This window comes from Rhinolophus sinicus, chromosome 13 (genome assembly GCF_057876585.1).
Source record: "Rhinolophus sinicus isolate RSI-liver-muscle chromosome 13, RSI-T2T, whole genome shotgun sequence".
Taxonomy (NCBI): Eukaryota; Metazoa; Chordata; class Mammalia; order Chiroptera; family Rhinolophidae; genus Rhinolophus; species Rhinolophus sinicus.
In genome coordinates this window covers 3,781,748-3,801,597 of record NC_142513.1, presented here as the reverse complement: position 1 = coordinate 3,801,597, position 19,850 = coordinate 3,781,748, and the positions used below count along the sequence as shown (strand labels likewise).

The 19,850-nt window shown below is 43.0% G+C and overlaps 1 protein-coding gene across 1 annotated transcript in view; it reads left to right on the top strand.

Annotated features, from left to right (window-relative positions):
* Positions 1 to 19,850, top strand: part of RAB22A (RAB22A, member RAS oncogene family) — a 39,704-nt gene that overhangs the window by 6,597 nt on the left and 13,257 nt on the right. The window contains exon 3 of the mRNA XM_019748570.3: positions 16,993 to 17,074. Within this exon, the coding sequence (XP_019604129.1) occupies positions 16,993 to 17,074 (82 nt within the window). The remainder of the gene's footprint in view (positions 1 to 16,992; positions 17,075 to 19,850) is intronic.

Below are 19,850 nucleotides of genomic sequence, written 5' to 3'. Positions count from 1 at the left end.
CAGTCCTGATTCTGAATTCTATTTTGTCTCATATTAATTAATACAGACTCTTCAGCTCTCTGCTGATTAGTGGTTGCATATCTTTTCCCATCTATTTACATCTGTCCTATTTATAGCTACATACTTTAAATCGGTTTCTTATAGACAGCATTATGGGTCCTGCTTTTATATACCCTGACAGTCTCTGCCTTTTCGTTGGCGTGTTTAGAAGACCTTCACTATTCAATACAGTAGTCAGTAGACACGTGTGGCTTCATGGACATTGAAGTTAAAATTTGAAACTTGTTTCCTCAGCCACGCTGTCTACCTTTCAGTCCTCACTGTAGGAAGCTCTGTTGTCTAGTACTGGTTTAGACCATTTCTATTCATTATAACTATCAATGTGGTTTGGTTTAAATCTACCATCTTGCTATATTTCTGTTTGCCACATGTTAATGATTCAGTTTTGTCTCCACTATTGGCTTGTTAGCTCTACCTCTGTTTTATTATTTTAGTGATTGCACTAGAATGTGCAGTATACTTCTTTATCAGTCCACTTGCAAGTAATGTACAATGTTACAGATACTGTACTGTAGCACCTTACAAGATTATGCTTTCATTTCCCTTCTCGTGGCCTTTGTGCTGTTATTGTCATACATCTTATTACTTCTGCATCTTATAAACCCACAATACACTTTTTTTGCCTTAGTCAGTGATCTTTTAAAGAGACTATTACTCTTTTTTTCCTCTGCCCTTGTGCCAATATCACAGTTTCTTAACTTTTGCATCTTTGTAATAAGTCTTAACGTCCAGTGATGTGAGTCTCTTCTGTGTTACTCTTCAAGAGTATCTTGGCTGTTCTGGGCCTGTAGTATTTCCATATAAACATTAAAAATCATCTTGCCTGTTTTCACACACAGCAACCACTAATCCCCGCTGTGTTTTTGATTGGCATTCCACAGAATTTATAAATTGACTTGGAAAGAAGTGACATCTTCATAATAGTGAATTTTCTAGTATATAAACATAGATTATTCTTCCCTTCATTAGGCTTCTTTATTTTCTCTAATGTTTTTTTCTACTTCTCTGTGCAGTGGACTTGTCGTGGACCTCTTTCATTAGATTTACTCCAAGGGGTTTGATGTTGTAATATCGTTTGATGCTATTAATGTGCTAAATATTATTGCTTTGATATATCTTCATTTCGAATCCTTAAACTTTATTTCTTATTTTATTGAATCAAGTAGGATCTCCAGTACAATGTTGACTAGAAATGGTCGCACTAGGCATTCTTATTCGAATCTTAGTGGGAAAGCTTTTGCTATCATACCATTAAATATATGTGTAGGTTTTTTTGGTGCATACCCCTTATCAACTGTCCTTTTCATCATTTGCTGGGATTTTTTTTACATTACTACTGGTTTATCAAAAGATTTTTTTGCTACATCTGTTAGGTTAATCACATAATTATTCTCTTTTATGCTGTTAATGTGGTAAGTTACATTGTTGAATTTTCATGGAACAAATCCACTTAGATCATGATATATATTTTTTTATATATCACTGGATTTAGTCTGCTATTATCTTTCAGGATTTTGGGGTATTTACAAGTGAGATTGTCGTGTAGTGCTCCTTTCTATAATGTACATGATAGATTTACTACCAAGGTTATGCTTGCCTTATAATACTAGTTGGGAAACTTTTATGGAAGAGTTTGTATAAAATTGCTCTTATATCTTTTTACATAATTAGTAAAATTCATCAGTGATGCCATCTGGGCTGCGAGTTCTCCTTGTGTAGTAGAATTTAAATTGTCAGTGTCTCTGATAGTTGTAAGATTATTTCTATTCAGATTTTGTATTGTATTGGTTTTGATTGTGGATTTTTTGTTTTTTGTTTTGTTTGTTTTTGGAATTTTGACTCTTTCATATACTTTTTCCGATTAATTGGCATGCAGATATTAAGAATCCATACTGCTATCCCTTTTACCTTCCTGACATTAGTTATGCCATTCATCAACTCTAGGGTATGTCTGTTCTCTATTTCATGTTACTTTCTGCTCCAATTTATTGCTCTTGTGCCATTCAATGTGCTGTTCTTTTTCTAACTTTTTGATATAAATGATTATATCACTGATTTCCACTGTCTATTGTTTTCAGTTGTATTCCTTATATTTTAAAACCTTAACTATGGCTTTTGCTAGATCCGACAAGTTCTTATATATCATAATTTCATTATCAGTCAGTTTAAAATATTTTCCAATTTCTGTTATGATTTCATCTTTGATCCAAGTGTCATTTAGATGCATGTTGCTCAATTTCCAAACATGGAGAAATTTTCTAGTTAACTTCGTTAATAATTACTAGCACAATATATTGAGATGACAGACCATAGTTTATATGATTCAAATCCTTTAAAATCTCATAGAGTTTTCTGTGTGTCTCAGCATATGTTGATTTGGGTAAATGATCCATATGTGTTTGAAAAGATTATATGCTCTGAACCATTAGGTGCCGTGTTTTATGACTGGAATTAGGTCAAGTTCATTAATCATCTTGTTCATATTTTCGGTTATCCTTGCTGGTTTTTTGGTCTACCTGAATCCATCAGTCACTGAGAGAAGTGGGATAAAGCCTCCCACTATGTTTGTGTATTTGTCTGTTTATCCTTTCTCATTCTCTCGGTTTTGCTTTATCGATTTTGCAGCTACATTAAATACCTGCAGATTTAGAATTTTATATCTTACTTATAATGCAAACCTTCTGACATTCTAAAATACACTCTTTAGCTGTAGGAATGCATTTTGCCTTGAAATCTAGTTTGTCTGTTATTGATATAAAAACAGTATTTCCTTTGGTCAGTGCGTCTTTTTCTCATCCTTTTGTTTTTAACCTTTGTTTTAGGTGGGTTTTGTAAGCTCATGGTCTGATTTCCATAAACTATACCCCATATAACCACCAGCCTAATGAAGATCCAGAAATTTCCACTACCTCAGAAAGTTCCTTATGTGAATCCCACTTCCCTTAAGCAACCACTGTAGTCATCTCGGTCCCTATAGATTAATTTGTCTGTTCTTGAATTTCACATAAATGAAATAATACAGAATGTACTCTTTGGTGTCCGGTTTCTTCTCCCTAAAACAATGTTTTGGAGATTCAGTATTGTTGTTGCATGTGTCATGGTCCTTTTTTTAATTGGTGAGTAATATTCTCTTATATGACTAGATAACAATTGGTTTATCCATTCTCCTGGTTACGGACATCCAGGTCATCTCCAGTTTAGAGCTACTAGGAATATAGATGCTGTGAAAATACTTTTACAACTCTTTTTGTGGCCATAGATAGCCATTCATTTCCTTTGGGTAAATAACTACGTTGGAGTAGAATTTCTAGCTCATAGGGTGGGTGCATCTATAACTTAATAAGTTGCCAAACGGTTGTCCAAAGTGGTTGTATCATATTAGTCTCTCCCCAGCAATGTGTAGAGATAGTCCAGTCGCTCTGCATCCTCCCCAGTATGTGTCTGTCTTTGTCACCTTAGTTATCCTGTGGGTGTAAAATGGTACCTCACTGTGCTTGTAATCTGCATTTCCCAGATGACTGATAACATTAAGCATCTTTGCATGAGCCTATTTATCATTCATACATCTTTTATGAATTCACTATTCAAGTCTTTTGCCCATTTTTATTTGGGGTTTTTGTCTTATTACAAATTTATAGAAATTCTTTATATATTACAAATACGGCTCATTTGTCAGGTATATTTAGTGCGAATATTTTCGCAGGTATGTTTATTGTGAATGTTTTCTTCCATGGCTTGCCTTTTCCTTTCTTAATGATGTCTTCTGTTGAAGAGGGGCTTTCATTGTAATGAAGTCCATGTTATCGGTTTTGTCTTTTTTGGTTCATAGTTTTTTGGTCCTCTCTAGGTAAGCTCTGCCTGCCCTAAGGTCTCAAAGATATTTTCCTGTTTTCTTCACAGTTTAGCTTTACATCTGACTGAGTGAGCCATCTCAACTTAAATTTCTGTGTCATGGTTTCTGCCGAGTGGCCTGTCATCCCCTTTAGCATATATGGAATGTGTCTTTTTATTACCTGGCTGCTTTTAAGATCTGCTCTTTATCTTTTGTTTTCAACAATTTACTGTAATATGCTAGGTGCATAATATCTTCTGTTTTCACTGAGTTTCTTGAGTCAGAAATTTATTATTTGGGACATTTTCGGCTATTATTTCTTAAAATAATTTGGCTACCTTATTTTCTTGCTCCGCCTATGGGATTCCAGTTACACATGTTAAACTGTTAGATATTATCTCACAGGTAACTGAGGATAAGTTTTGTTTTCATCTTTTTCTCTTTGTTCTTAGGATCACATTATTTCTATTCATCTGTTTTTAAGTTCAGTTGGTCCCTTCTTCTACTGTCTGTTCAGCACATCTAGTGTATTTTTTTCTCACTTCAGATACTGTCCTTAAGTCTAGAATTTTCATTTGGTTCTGTTTTATATTTCATATGCTTAGATTCCCCATCTATTCACTCAATATGACTATCTTGCTTTAAGTCCTAATTATATCTATAATAGGTCCTTTTACAGTACGTGTCTGCCAGCGCCGACATGGGGACCAGCTCAGGATCTGTTGCTATTCACTCTTTTTTCTCTTGACCTTGGGTCACATTTCCTTACATATCTAGTGATGTTTTCTTGTATACTGGACACTGCAGAAGATGCGTTGCAGGGGTGTTAGATTCTCTTATCTTCTGCTGAGGAGAGCTGAGTTTTGTTTTAGCAGAAAGTTAAATTGGACTGGTCAATTTAACTTTGAACTTGTGGAAGCTTGCTTTTAACCACGTTGTTAGGATGGTTCTTTTATTGGACTGTTGCCGCTAACCTTATGGCAAATCCTTATTCCTAGAATCTTCCCTTCTAAGGTATGTCCTACCTGAGGTTTCATTCGTGGTGTTCACTGAGCCCCTGGGACACGGCAGGATTCAAGCTCCCGGGTCTTCCTTTCCTGCAGTTGGCAGCAGCTTAAGTCCCTGCTCAGCTTTTGTCAGACTTCCAGCTATTCCTGTCCTTGGAGTCTCCCGCATTGTGTGTGGCGTTTAGGAGTCAGCCATGGATTTGCGAGGAGTTTATGTTACAGATTTGCAGCTCCCTCTGCAACACCTTCATTTCCGGGACATATCGTCTCTGTTTCACGTCTCCTTCCAGCCAGTAGGGCGAGTTTTCTGCTTGTCATGTTTGTGGGGATTGTTCCAGTACAAGCTTGGCCACCATCACTGGACTCATAAGTCCCCAACTTTGACTTTTAATTTGAATATTTAATTATTTCACTTTTAATGTAATTAGTGATCTAGTTATGTTTAAACCTACAATTTTACACATTGCTTTTTACTTATGCTATCTGTCCTGGGGGTTTTTTTTGTTGAATTTTGGTTTTTGGTTTTCGTTGTTTTTTTTATTTTAAGGAGGGCGCGCAGCTCACAGTGGCCCGTGTGGGGATCGAATCAGCAACCTTGGTGTTATTAGCACCTCGCTGTAACCAACTGAGCTAACCGGCCGCCCTCTGTTTCGTTTTTAATGCTATGTTTCCCCCTTCATTATCTTGGTAATTATACATTCTTTTATTATTAAGTGTTTACTCTAGAAATTATCTTATGCATCCTTGACTTATTTGAGTCTAATATAAATTATTATTACTTATGCCATGTTCCAACAATGCAAGGAGCTCAAATCGATTTCTCTACTTCCTGCCTTTTATTCTCTTTTAGTGTATTTTAATTCCATAACTTAGACCTCAATGGCCATTTATTATTGTTATACGATGAACATTCCTGTCGATTTCCTCCACATTTATTCTTTCCATTGCTTTACATTCTGCCTGCATTTCTGCCTTTCCATCTGGGATTATTTACTTTGTTCTGAACCATTTCGTATTTCCTTTAATACACTCTTGGAGCTCAGTTGTGCATCTGAAAATGTCTTAATTTCATCTTTTTTTTAAATTGAGCTTTTATTTACATACAATAAAATGTATCTGTAGTTCAGTGGATTTTTACCTTGTACTTGTTTAAGTGCCATCGAGATAAAGAACATTCCCCTGACCCCAGAAAGCCCCCTTCCTGGTATGTTCACCCACAGCTACCTAAGCACCCTTGCGACTCTGTCACCATGGAGTATATATATGTGTTTCTAAACTTCCTGTAAATGGAGTCACATGTACTCATTTTTGCTGCCTTCTACTCATTAAAGTACTGTTTTTGAGATTCATCCATGTTTTTGTGTATACTAGTGGTTTGTTCCTTTTAAATGCTAAGCAGCAGTATTCCATTGTATGAATAGACCGTGATTTGTTTATCCAGTCTCCTTTGGGTGGACATTTAAATGGAGTCCAGTTTTGAAATATTGTGTATAAAGTTGCTGTGAACATTTGCATGCAGTTATTTTTGTGGACATATACACGTTACTATTGAGTATATACCTGAGGGTGGAATTTCTGATTAATAGGCATATTTGTTGTTTATTGCTGTGTAACAGATTGCCTTAAAACAGCAGTGAACATGTATTATCTCACACAGTTTCGTGGGTCAGGGATTGAGGAGCAGCGTGGCTGGCTTGAGCTGCCTGAGTGTCCTCACAACCTGGGAGCCATCTTCCTCATAACGAGTCACCCATGAGAGCCCAAGACGGAGACACACTGTCTTTATGCTCTCCTGTGTCATTCCCATAGTCACCTGTTGATGCCAGCGGTCAGCCCCATTCACTGTGGGAAGAGACTACACAGGACATGAGAACCAGCAGTGGGGATCCATTAGGGCCATTGTGGATGCTGGCTGCTCCAGGAGCTTTAAAGGCATGTTTCACTTCCTTAAAAAAATGCTGTTTTCCAGAGGTGCTGGCCTACTCTTTTCCGTTCCCACTAGCAGTACATCTGGGCTATTTGTTCCACACCTTCACCAACGGTTGTTTTTAACTTTAGCTGTTCTGGGCAGGTCGTAATCATTTTGCCGTCTGTTTTCATTGGATATAGTATTCTTGGTTTTCACTTACTGTCTTTCAGACCTTCAAAAATATATATCCCATTTTCTTGTGGCTTCGTCTATTTTTATTGAAATCAGGTGTCAGTTGTGTTGCTCTCTTGATGTTAATGTGTTATTTTTTTCCTCTGAGGGTCTTCAAAATTTCTTGTCTTTGGGTGAGTGAGGTTTTCATTGTATTTGTCCTGCTTGGGCTCATAGTATTCCTTGAGTCTATGGTTTGATGTCTTTCAAGGTGGAAAACTCTTAACCATTATCTCATCAATACTGCTTTTGCTCCATTGTTCTCTCCTTGCATTCTCAGGCTACTGGTACTTGTAGTTTAGAATTTTTGCATATTTTTTCCCGTGTCTCTTACACTCTTTTCTGTATTTTCCATCATTTTTTCCTCCATGCTTCAGTCTGGGTATTTTCTTCTGGCCCTTCATCCAGTTCTTAAATCTTTTTTTTTTTCCAGCTAATTCTAACCTGATTGCAAACCTATCCAGTAAGTTCTTTTTGTTGTTGTTACGGGTGAGGTTTTGTTTTTATTTCATTTTCTTTTCCCTACAAAATAATATTTCTTCAAATTTTTCTGTAGTGAGTACAAATTTTTCTTTTGATAGAAAGCTTTTTCTCCTTTTTTTTTTTTTTTTTTAAAGCAAAAGCCACATCAAGTCCTGGTGATGTCAAATGTTTTTGTTTTTTTTTTAAAGCAAAAGCCACATCAAGTCAAATGTAATAAATCTCAAAGTGAGGGAGGTTGTGGATAAAGGTTTTAAGAGAGGTTGACACTTGCCTGATCCGTGGTGGTGATGTGACTGATATTTGTCTTATGGTTCCATAAGGCGGCTTCTGGAAGTCCTTGCTGCCTTTCATCCAACTGAGACAATTTTAGATGATCACAGTTTTCGGTGAGGTGGTGGTGAGACCAAAAAGCCAAGCCAAAATGTTGGTGAGAATGTGAAATAACTAAAGCTTTACACATTTCTGTTGAGAGTGTAAAATGGTATGACTACTTTGGAGGACTCTTTTCATAGTCAGTTAACCCGCTGACCCAGCAATTCCACCCGTAGGTATTTATCTAAGAAAAATAAAAATAGATATTTCTGAAAAGACTTGTGCAAAAATGTTTACTGCAGCCTTATTCATAATAGCCAAAAACTTAAAACTACCCAAATATCCCTCAACATAAGAATGGGCAAAGTGTGATTTAGTCGTATAGTGGATACCACACAGCAATAAAAGAGAACTACCAAATAATATAGATAAATTTCAAAAACACTGTTAAATGAAGAAAGCTTCACTTATGTGAAATCCAAGGACAATCAAAACTAATCTATGAGATTGAACTCTAAAATGGTTTGCCTGAGGAAGGCACAAGAGTTAACTGGAAATGGGCGTGAGCAAACTTTCTGGAGTTATAGAAATGTTCTTTATCTTCTTTGGCGCCAGTTACACGAGAATATGAAATGTCAAAATTTACTGAACTGAAAACTTACCCTCTGCATTTTATTGTACTTCAATTATACTTCAATAAATAGGTGTAATTTTTTAAATTCTTTGTTATAAGTACTGAAGTTATTCCTAGTTTTCAAATGAGAGAACTGAGGCAAAGAGAGATTAATTGACTCGTCCAATGATATGCTGTTGGTGGCAAAACTCATCAGCAGAGTCGAGTAGTCGGGCTTGAAAGTCTGCGTGCTTAACCGGCGCGCTTTCTTATACCCTATGACTCAGCAGTTCTACTTCTAGGACTTTATCCTACAGATAAACTCACATATGTTCCAAACAAGGTTGATAATTGCACAAAGTTCACGATTGCAGCATTGTTGATTAGTAGGGGTCTGATTATATAAATTATAGTGCAAACATTCAATATAATATGATAAAGGAAATAAACAGCTTGAGAAAGCTTTATAGATTTATTTTGGATGACCTCCAATATAGTGTATAGTGAAAAAAATCAAAGCTATGTAGTATATGCTACCATCTGTATTAAAAACAAAGGAGGACGTAGGGGCAAGCTGCATATATTTATTCTGTATTACCCTCAACTGTTTCTGAAAGGAGACCTAAGAAACTGTTAAGGTCAGTTTCCAGAAAGAAGAATTGAATGGCTGGGCGAAAGGGGTGGGAGGGAGATAGTTCACTATAGACCCATTTTGTGCATTTTGGGTAATGAAGCATCTGAATGTATTACCTATTCGAAAAATTAATGAATACAGTTATAATTTGGAAATGACTGGAATAGCTCATCACACACATAGCTGCCTGAGCTGACAGAAGCCTGCCTCAGGCTTCTCCGAACTCTCCCTCCCCTTCACACGAGTTGGTACCCTGTGACTTGCGTGTGTCAGCCTCAACGTGTCCCTTCTTGTTATCAAGCCTACCCATCTTTCTCCGGAATCATTTTAAGGCCTCTTAGCTTGTTTCCCTTCTTTTTTTCCCTTTTCTGTCTAGTTACCGCCATTGTCCATTCTCTCACAATCCTTAGTGTTCCCCAGCTTTTGCCTATCTGTTCCTTAAAAGTAGATATCGCTGTCACTCACGCATGGGCTGTTAAGGGCCTGGTATCTGGCAGAAGGACCCCAAAGGTCTGTTGCCCGTTCCCAGAATTCATCTCTAAAGCAGGTCTGATGACATCATCCCTTCCTTCCCCCTCTCAGGGGCTCCCCTTCACTTTCAGCTGTCTTTCCCAAAACATCATCTGTAAGCTGACGGGTAGATGGTGCTCAGATAAACGTTTTAAATGTATATTGCTAACTAGTTTATTGTCTGTTAGGGACAATAAAACTAGTCCGTGAAACCTGTGGGTTTTTAATTGTACCAATGCTGTTGCTTAGACAAGGCTAAGTGTTTAAAAAAGTGATTTTTTTTTACAATATTCAGAAGTGAACAATTCAGTTGGAACACAGATCCAGCAGAAATGGTGACAGTGCAGGCCTGGCCTTTGGGAAGATGCTGACTGACAGGAAATGGGGCGTCACAGAGAGTGGACGCTCATCGGTGTTGGAGGGCAGTGGCTGGCTGCCGTTCATCCGCTGTCTGACCTTGGCCTGTGCGGCACCCTTTTTTGTGGCTGTCTAACTGGACTCACCACCCTGCCCCACCCATCAGTCTAACCCTGCATGACACCCACCCCACCCAGGTCCTACCCCATCTGCTCCCTCCTTCACTTCTGGGTTCAGCTCCAACTTCTCCTCTTCTCTGAAGTCCTCCCTAGTGTATTAGTTTCCTACCGCTGCTGTAACAACTTATAGCAAACTTAGTGGCTCACAAGAATACAAATTTATTATTTTATAATTCTAGAGATCAGAAGTCAAGTCATTTCCACTGGCTTAAAGTCAAGGTGTTGGCAGCGCTGGTTCCTTCCAGATGCTCTGAGGGGAGAATGCATGACCTCACCCTTTTCAGCTTCTGACGGCTGCCTCGGCTTGTGGCCCTTTCATCCATCTTCAGGGCACATCATTCCCATCGCCACTTCCATCTGCACATTCCTTCTTTCCTGGCTCCGACTGCTCCTGGTCTCTCTCATCAGAGCTCGTGTGATTACTACCTGGGTAATCGACTCCTTGCCCATTGCAAGATTCTTAACCTAATAACGTCGCAAGCTCCCTTTGCCGTGCAAGGGAGTCCCTTCCCAAGCTCTTGGGTCGGGGTGTGAACACCCTGTAGAGGGAGGGGCATCGCTGGCCTCCTCAGCCTGGCATCACCACTCTCCTGGGACTTAGAGCTGGCTTTACCTCTGTGCTCCTACAACTCTGTCCATCCTTTGGTATCTTATTGACTATCTGCCTCGTAGTCATCTGTTCCCCTGACCGGTCCTCCCACTGTGATCCCCTGGGGGCAGAGACAGAGTGGTACTCATCTCGCCTGCCTGCGCTTCCTGTTGTCAGGTGGAGGCCACATCTGAGGGAGTAGATCACCCAGGGCAAGGCGGTACTGAAGCATCAGACGCGGGCAGAGGCTCGCAGTGAGGACCAAACGGGGCTCAAGCAGGACAAGAGGACCTGGCAGTGATGAGCACTTAGTTGACCAGCTCGTTTTGTCATCGTTACTGTTGATTTTCTTGTTTGTGATGTGAATGGTTGTATATGATGAAACTTATTCTTGACAAACTTAGGAAAAGGGAGACTAAACTCTTTGTTATTAAACTTAGTTATCTTTATGCTTCAAGAAATGCTTTTGTGATTTTAAATATTTTCCTAAAAGGTTTTAGGATGACAAAAAACTGTGAGAAATGCTAAAGGATTTGCTTGGGACGACTGTGAACGTCTGTTGTGCATCCCTCTGGTTGGAGTGGGCAGTGACTGCTTAGAAGGAAGCGCCGCGCAGAGTGACCCCTTAACTCTTCGATCTTGTCAGCTTAGGCGATGGTAGAGTTTAAAGGAAGGGTTAAAAATATGCATGACGATGGAACCCACGTCAGTAACTGAATTTATGGATACTCACAAGACTTCCGGCTTTGGGACGCCACTCCAGCATAAGATAGAAGTGCCTGCATATTCAGCTAATCTCACTGAGAACCCGGCAAATTCTTGCACCATCCTAAACTCTCCTGAAGGCCCCTTGGTACGTCCAGTAGAGGAACTACCCGATTTCATGTACCTTTAGTCTTTTTGTGTCTCAATTTTGATGTATTCGATGGTGTTTCTATCAGTATATGTAACCTAGAGATCCAAGCATTGTTTGTGTGAGACTTAGAGTTGTTTAGAAGTTACGGTCCTTTGTTAATTTTTAAATGTGCTGAGCTGTTCATCCTGAAAAGGCACCATCTATCATTATGGGGATGACAGCATCCCATGTGCCATTCAAGAAAAGGGCTTGCAGTCGAGAGAGGTACTGGAATGTGATGGCAGGGCACACCTGTGTTCTGCGAGAGCTAAACATGTCCACTGCCCCTAAAGAAAAGAAATTTTAAAACACCTTGTGACGAGTATTTTCGTTGGGAACACATCCTCTGACCAGAGATCATGACCGCTTGGGGTGCGTGACAGTCAGTTTTAGAAAATCATGAAAAATGGAGACGTATATGAACGGCATTCTAGCTGTAGGAAATAATGCTAGTAGGGAGTTTAGATTAAAGAGGCAATAAGATCTGCCTAGGCAGAGTGAAGAGAGGTGGTTTAGTAGTGAAAAATAAGGTTATCAGACAAGTAAATGGCAGGCTGGGAAATAAAAATGTATCATTTGGATGGCAGGAAGCCATTGCCCATTTTTCAAAGAGCAAGATATTGAAGTTATCATACCCTCCGCATCATTTAACTTGAATGTTAAAGAAGTGATCCTGGAGTCCAAGTGACAGTGGGAGGGGAAAATTGGAGTAGTCCCATTTGAAGATTAGGGGCCAATGCATGAATTGATTCCAGGGGTTGAGATTCAAGTGTAGATTAAATATAAAATGAAGAACCAGACAGCTCTACAAAATTGGTTGCAAGTACCGAAGGGCATAGACTGTCGTTGCAGACCAGCTTCAGTTCTTTGGAAGGCAGACCTCATGTTCTGATGGAGAACTTGGAATTTGGGACTCTTGGGATGGGGTGGAAATGAACCCCATCTTTACCATGTTGAGATGGTGTTTGGATTGTGTAATTAAGCTGAAGTCACTCAGATTTAGAAAAGTGCTGTTTTCAACAGATAAAAACATGAAGCTGGGGGAAGGAATTCACGTGAGCTCAGCGGGAGGCCCTCTGCCCCCGAGCTAGCCCACAGCTCCCTAGGGACCATGTGGGAGAGACCGGGCAACACCCCATCTCTTGTATGACCTTGTGTCCAGGTGTTACCACTCCGTAGACGAACCAAATCCAAGTGCTGAGAAGGAGGAAATGATAGGTCTGATAGGCCAAGATTTCAGACTCTCAAAACTCAACACAGATACCTGTTGCTCTGAGGAGTCATGGGTGGGGCTCACGGAGGAGCGGTGGGGGAGGTGTGATCACCTCACCTTAGCCAGCCGTGGGGAAGAACACCTGATTCAACGCGAGCCAGTGGCAGAGAGAGCCCGGAAATGCCACGACTTCTTCCTTAGCAGAAACCCAGAAGTCTGAGTGATGGAGGGACGTGGTGACTCTTCCCTCAAGCCTGGATTTTGCCTGTTGCCTAGCATAGGGGCAAGAGCTGGAGGCTGAGTGCACAGGAAGGATGCCTCTGGGCACGGTCCGCCCTGTGCTGGTTGAACTGCATGCCTCACCCTGGAGGCCACACACCGGGCTACCGTTAAAGCCCAGGGTCATCTCTAATCTCAGCTCTGTGTGCACTTGAGTAGCACTTCTCACTTCGGGAAGTGCTTGGCCGACCATTGGAGCAAAGAAAGCAAAATGGCTTATGGACGATGGGATAAATATTTTGTCAGAATTCTAGGAGAGCACCGGAAGGAGATGAGGAAGACACCCCTATTACAGGGGAAGAAGTACAGCGGGTCCCTACCCTGCTGGAGCGTACATTTCTCATGGGTGAGTGAGACACTGAACAGGTGAATTAAGAAAGAAAAACACAGGCCGGCCCGGTGGCTCAGGCAGTTAGAGCTCCACGCTCCTAACTCCAAAGGCTGCCTGTTTGATTCCCACATGGGCCAGCGGGCTCTCAACCACAAGGTTGCCAGTTCAATTCCTCGAGTCCCGCAAGGGATGGTGGACTCTGCCCCCTGCAACTAAGATTGAACATGGCACCTTGAGCTGAGCTGCCGCCGAGCTCCCGGATGACTCAGTTGGTTGGAGCCTGTCCTCTCAACCACAAGGTTGCCGGTTCGACTCCCGCAAGGGATGGTGGGCTGTGCCCCCTGCAACTAGCAACGGCAACTGGACCTGGAGCTGAGCTGCGCCCTCCACAACTAAGACTGAAAGGACAACAACTTGAAGCTGAACATAACCCCCCACAACTAAGAGTGAAAGGACAACAACTTGACTTGGAAAAAAGCCTGGAATTCACTGTTCCCCAATAAAATCTTTAAAAAAAAAATAAAAACAAGACACAGCATAAATAAGCTAATCAGACACTATACAGACATTGTAGTAGGTGCCCTGAAGACAAAACGGATGGTGTGTGTGTTGCAGAGTGAAGACAAGGTGGGAAGTGGCCTGGGGGAGGACCGCACAGCTTTCTGTGATCTTGGACCTAAGACCTAAAGAATGAGGAGCATCTCGCCACGGGAGAGCCAGTGGAAGAGCATTGAAGGGGAAGGGGCAGTTGGTTTAAAGGCAGAAACAGGAACAATTGGACGGATTTGGGGCTGGGACGATGTGACCAAGGTATGACTGCAGTGGCCCAGGCAGGCTGTGCTGGGGTCCTTTCCAGGGTCTTGGTGATGACGAATCAAGAAAAGATACCTCTGACTCAGCCAGTCAGAAAAGTGGCGATCACAGCCAGTGGGAATGGAAATGTGTTTCTTCTCAAGTTGGGAAGGTTCAGGGGGACATGTTGGGGGACTTAGGGTTTCTAATCTCTGCTTTCTCTGAGGGCTGAAATAAGCTATTGCCCTGACGAGGAGGGTGGCAGGAAGTGACGGGGAGCTGCAAAGGGGCCTTCAGAACGGGGGGTAATTGCTGTGTGGGACGAGAGGTCTGAGAGGCGGGCCCAGCTGACGTAGGGCGGGCTTCACTCTGGCCTGCGTAGCTTGGCGACTTGCCTGCAGCACGGCAGCCAGCCCACCACCGGATAGAAGCAGCAAGTGGAGAGGTCATTTGGGGCTTTTCTGGGTGGTTGAGACAGAAGGACAGACAAGATTCCTGAAGAACTGGCAGTGTGAGCTTGTGATGCTGGAGATAAAGGACAAGCCGACAGGTGAAGACCCAAATAGAGAGCTTTCAGCACAAGAAAACTGGTGTGGATAGGAAGGGTGTGTTGAGATTGCCCAGGTGGGAGAGCTGGAAGGATGGCCTAGGCCCAGAGACAGGAAGTTGGGCTTAATCCTTTCAGATGCTTTCCTGACGTGACAGCAGCCATTTTGTCTTTCTCCGGCCTGAGTAATCCATCTGTGCTTTCACTGAAAGGAACATGGTTGGCAGGTGGGTTGAACTTCAGTGAATTCTAATCCTATAATGAAACATTTCCTTTTAATTGTTACATATACCTTTCTCAGCTTTTTGTCTGCTCCAAGTATATTTACTTCTTCTCTTGTTCTTTGAGCAGCCAAAATGGATGTGTTGAGTATATTGGCTCTGTTAATAGACCTCTATTGGATGCCTGTTGTCACTCTTAAATGGAACACCAGGGCCATAATTGATGGAGAGTTGAGTTGCAAGCTTTTAGGACTAATTGTAAAGTCTAAACTAAAACATTTCCCGGAGCTGCCTTTAAATACTAATAATAATAGTACCTTGTATAGGAGTAGTGCTTTGCAATTTACAAAGCACTTTCACATCCATCATATTATTTAATCTTCACAATAAACAAGGCTGTTTGAATGCTTAGATCTCTCCTAAGTGAGAAATCATGCTGCCCGTCCTGATTTAATCATAGTGAGTTGCCAAAAGTTCTTGATACAGTCACCATTTATTGAGCACCTTCTATGCATAAAGCATTTACTAAGGCTAGCAAGGGGTACATTTCCAGTAAATAAATACCGGTGAACAACACCTATCCAAAAGTGTGGTCTCGCTTCCGGACCCACTTTCCCTCCTCCTCACAGTCACTATTTTGGAGGCTGCTTGTTAACCATACATTTACATAAATAGCACGAGGAATTCGATTGTAGCAGAGTTTAAGTTTTTAAAACTAAGGATTCTGATACTTAGCTAAGTTCGGTGATTCTTTGTTTTTCAAATTTTTGACTATGTTATTTGTTTTCAAGTCCACAGTAAGAAATATGTTTAATATCTCACACACACACTCACACACACACTCCATGCCATCTTGACTGGAAACCTCAGTGACTCTTTAGAGAGTCGTTCTATCCATTTCAACTTGCAGTTTCTTGAAGTTTATGTATCTATTTCTTGAATCTCAACTCTGTCAGGCATCAGCATGTTGAAGATGCCTCGCCATTGGGTTCAGATGATTAGGGTGTGGTTCCAAGAGCACAGCGTGGCCCTTGGCCCCAGAAGGCTTGTCCAGTAGAGAAGAAGACAGTATCATCTCTGGGCTCTTGGGTACATTGAGGAGCCTGGGAGACAAAGGACTTCCCAGGGGGGCGCGCTCTGGGTGAGGGGAGGAGTAGGAGACGGTAATGGAGCCGGGCCCCAGCCTAGGGCGAGGCTTCTGAACCTGTGTCCAGGAGCCCCCAGGGTGACGAGCGTGTGCTCGGGGCGACCACAGCTGCTCAGTGCTTCTCCCAAAAGTATGAGACTCTACAATGACTGGGCAGCCCTGCCTGCAAAGGCCCCCGGGCGGAGTGGTCCCTCAGAACGAGCGACGTGGCCTGTACACCATCACTCCTTTCTTGCCGAGGGCTGGGCCAGGCCCTGATGTCTGATGTGGCCCATGAGGTCAGTGAGGGCTGTTTCATTGTGGAAACACGGGTGGCATCAGGCTGCTGCTTCTTTATCCGTCGTCCTGCTCCTGCTTGGCATCTTAGTGTTAGTACCTAGTGTTGCATGGCCCTGTTGGGCTGTTTCTGTGGCCATGTGGTTTGGGCGTGGGCGTGGGCGAGGACAGACCCAAATGTCCTAATAGTTTTACTAGTGCGCCATTTCCTGGACACATAGGTTGTTTTTAGGAAGTTTTCTCGTGATACCATCTATTAAAATAACAACTTCTATATTTTACAAGGGCAGGAAATGTCTGGATTACCAAATTATCTCTTGGTTCTTTGGGTATAGAGTTTAGGCACTCACAAGCCAGAGAACTCTTTCTTTCTGTTGGGCAGATGTGCCTAATGCTTTATTTTGACACAGACTCTGCAGCCAGTATCTGCATCTCGTAAATACTCCAGAGACGACCACAATTAGGATAAAGTGTGGAGCAGGAGTTTGAACGTTAAGTCTAAGTGATGTTTCCAACTGGGGCTGGCAACGTGCTTTAAATAATTGTGTTCTGATCATTTAGGTCTCTCTTTATAGGGCATCTTTTATGACCAAGACTGTCCAGTACCAAAATGAGCTACATAAATTCCTAATCTGGGATACAGCTGGACAAGAACGAGTAAGTCGCTCTTTCATTTACTATGTGTTTTTCTGAGGCCCAAATTAAAGCTCCAATTGAACTGTCCATGTCCCTTGTCATTTCACGTTACTCACGTCTCTTCTGCGTGCCGAGACACACTTGTTTCCATTTACGTAGACCAGCCTTTTTCTTTTCAATTAGAGCCACAAAGTCCACTGATGGAGAAAGTGATAATGGGCAGTGAGGGCATTTTTATCCTTTTCAGTGTCTTAAAGTAAATGCTGACTAACAGGCCTGATAAAATCCCGCTCAGAGCTTTGTGTGTAATTTGGGGCTCCATCCTCTCGCAAAGATATAAAAGAATTAGTGGGGGAAAGGGAGAGGTAAGCACATCTCATTTACAGCCGCCTTTTAAAAGCTAAAGAGGGAACTTGACAGCATATAAAGTCGGAGACGTAAGCGAAATGGATGAGCTAACACAGTGCCTTGCAATAGGTACTTAATAAATGCCTGATGACAAAAGTGTCCAAGATGGTTATCTGCTTACGGAAGAGCCTGAACCAGAATGGGGCCTGGCCCGCAGCATCCCAGTGCAGGGTGGGATTTGGGGGCCCGCCTAAATCAGACAAAAGTGGGAAGGTGGGGAGGGGCGCAGACACCTGTCCGCTGCCTCCCTTTCCCGCTGGTGGGCCCTGAGTCTGATTTCCCTGTCGAGTGCGTCTGGCAGACACCTGTTATTCAGCTGCTGTTTAATTTTGTTTTCAAACAGTCCTATCAGAACAGAACATCTGATGGATACGCAGTGCTATCTGACGCTCTTAAAAGTATCCCCGAAGTAATCAGGAGGAATAGTCTGTCATCAGGGGCTTACCTAAGGCAGCATAGATGCTGTGTGCGGTATAAAACCCGGCAAGAATCACCACAGACAAATGGGGGGAAACAAAACAAGCTTTTTCTGTTGTCGTAGACGTAGACACCACACATTTGTACAGATTTAATGTCATACGTTTGCTGTTTGGTTTCTTCTGTGTGTGTTTTAATGCTTGATGTCACACCCTGTATCCGATTACTTGTGTAAGATCTACCTGCTTAGCCTCCCCTTTCCCCAGCTTCTCTTTTCTTGGCGGTGTGCATTTAGAACGGAGCGTTTAGGGCAGCTAGGCCATGCTGGCCTCACTCTTCCATCCTTCCCAAGTGCTGCTTCCCACGGAGCCTCCCGAATAGAGCTATAGACATGGCTCAGGTGTCTGTCCTAAGAGCCAAGAATGCGTGTGGCTCTTCATGCTCGTAATATATGGACCCTTTCACAGAATCCCGAATTTCAGTTACCCCCTCCCTTGTATATGATGGTACAGCAAAACCCTCATCCTAAAGAATCATGTACATTCCTTTATGCTTTGAGTCAGAGCCTAGCCTGGTAACACAATGATGTATAGCATCTTTCTCTAGACCATAAAGAACGCAAGGGTTTATGCCTCTCCCCTACTGCTGCCGTAATAGGATTCTGCTCAGTTTTGTAATTCGCTGGTTTGCCTGCTTCTTCCTTTCCCCACTTCTGATTGATTCTGAACCAGGAATAGTTGCTCTAAGATGCAAATCTGCCTCACCCCTACCTGAAGCATGATCTCTTAGCCCTCTCTTACGTGGGGGCTCATACAGGGAATGTAAATGAGACGAGCAGGCAGGGGTCAAGAGAACTGGCCAGCAGAACCCGTCAGTGCTGGGAGACCGGCGAGCAGCCCCAGCTGGTAAGCACTCCCTCCAGCCAGCTGTGGCCCCACAAGAGTACATGCCAAGGCCGCCAGATCACCACTTTTAAAAGAAGCTAAGCACCTAACACTAGTCACAGATCATTTGAAATGCTGTGAGCATCATCCAGGACAGTCTGTGAGCTTCGCTGGCTGCTAGCTGGTCCTGGGCAAAGCCTTCGAGGTCCTGCCCATCCAGCCTCAGCCACACACCGTTTGCACCACCTTCCCACCAGGTATCCTCTAGGACCAAACTGCTTCTACATCCCCAGTGTGCGTACAGTTTCGTACCCTCGTACCCATGTGCTGTTGCTCGCCCTGCTCGGAACACCCCCCGCCCGCTGTTAGCCTAGGAAACTCATACTCAGCCTTCAAAACCCTCCTCTGATGTCACCTCAGGTGAGGCTTTCCTAACCATCCCGCTGTTCTCCGATAAGTTCCCACATTGCCGTACGCCCACGATGCTCACACCCGAATCCGGGGTCGCCTTTGATTCTTCCTCCCCGCAGCCCCCACGTTTGCTCCATCAGCACGTCCTGACAGCTCCATCTTCCCAGTGTCTCTCAGATGCGTTCCCTTCCCTTCATCTCCACTGCTGCACTCTGCTCTCAGCCCCCACTCGCTCTCACCCACGTGTTCCGTTAGCCTTTTAGCCGGTCTCCCTGCTGTCACTCTTCCCAGCCCCGCCACCCTACATCACGTCTCCTCACAGGACCGAGAGGAATTTCTTGACAACATAAATGAGATGCTGCTTTATGCTCTTCGTACTCACTGCCCTCAGTCACTGCCCACGGCTCCCCTCCCCCACGGCAGTGGCCTACAGAGGCTGGACGGCCGGCTCTGCTGCCTCACTCAGTGCCGTCCTGGGCCTCCATCCCTCTCCCTTGCTGAGTTCAGTTCCTCAGGCTCTGCCCACCAGGCCTTTATACACATCGCTTCTTCTGCTGGAACTTCCTCTTCCCTCCACTGGGTGACGGCCCATGGTTCCTCACCAGCCTTTGGTCTCAGGCTACCTGGTGCACCTTCAGAGCGTACCCAGCCCCATCCATACCTCGGCAGGGCCCCAT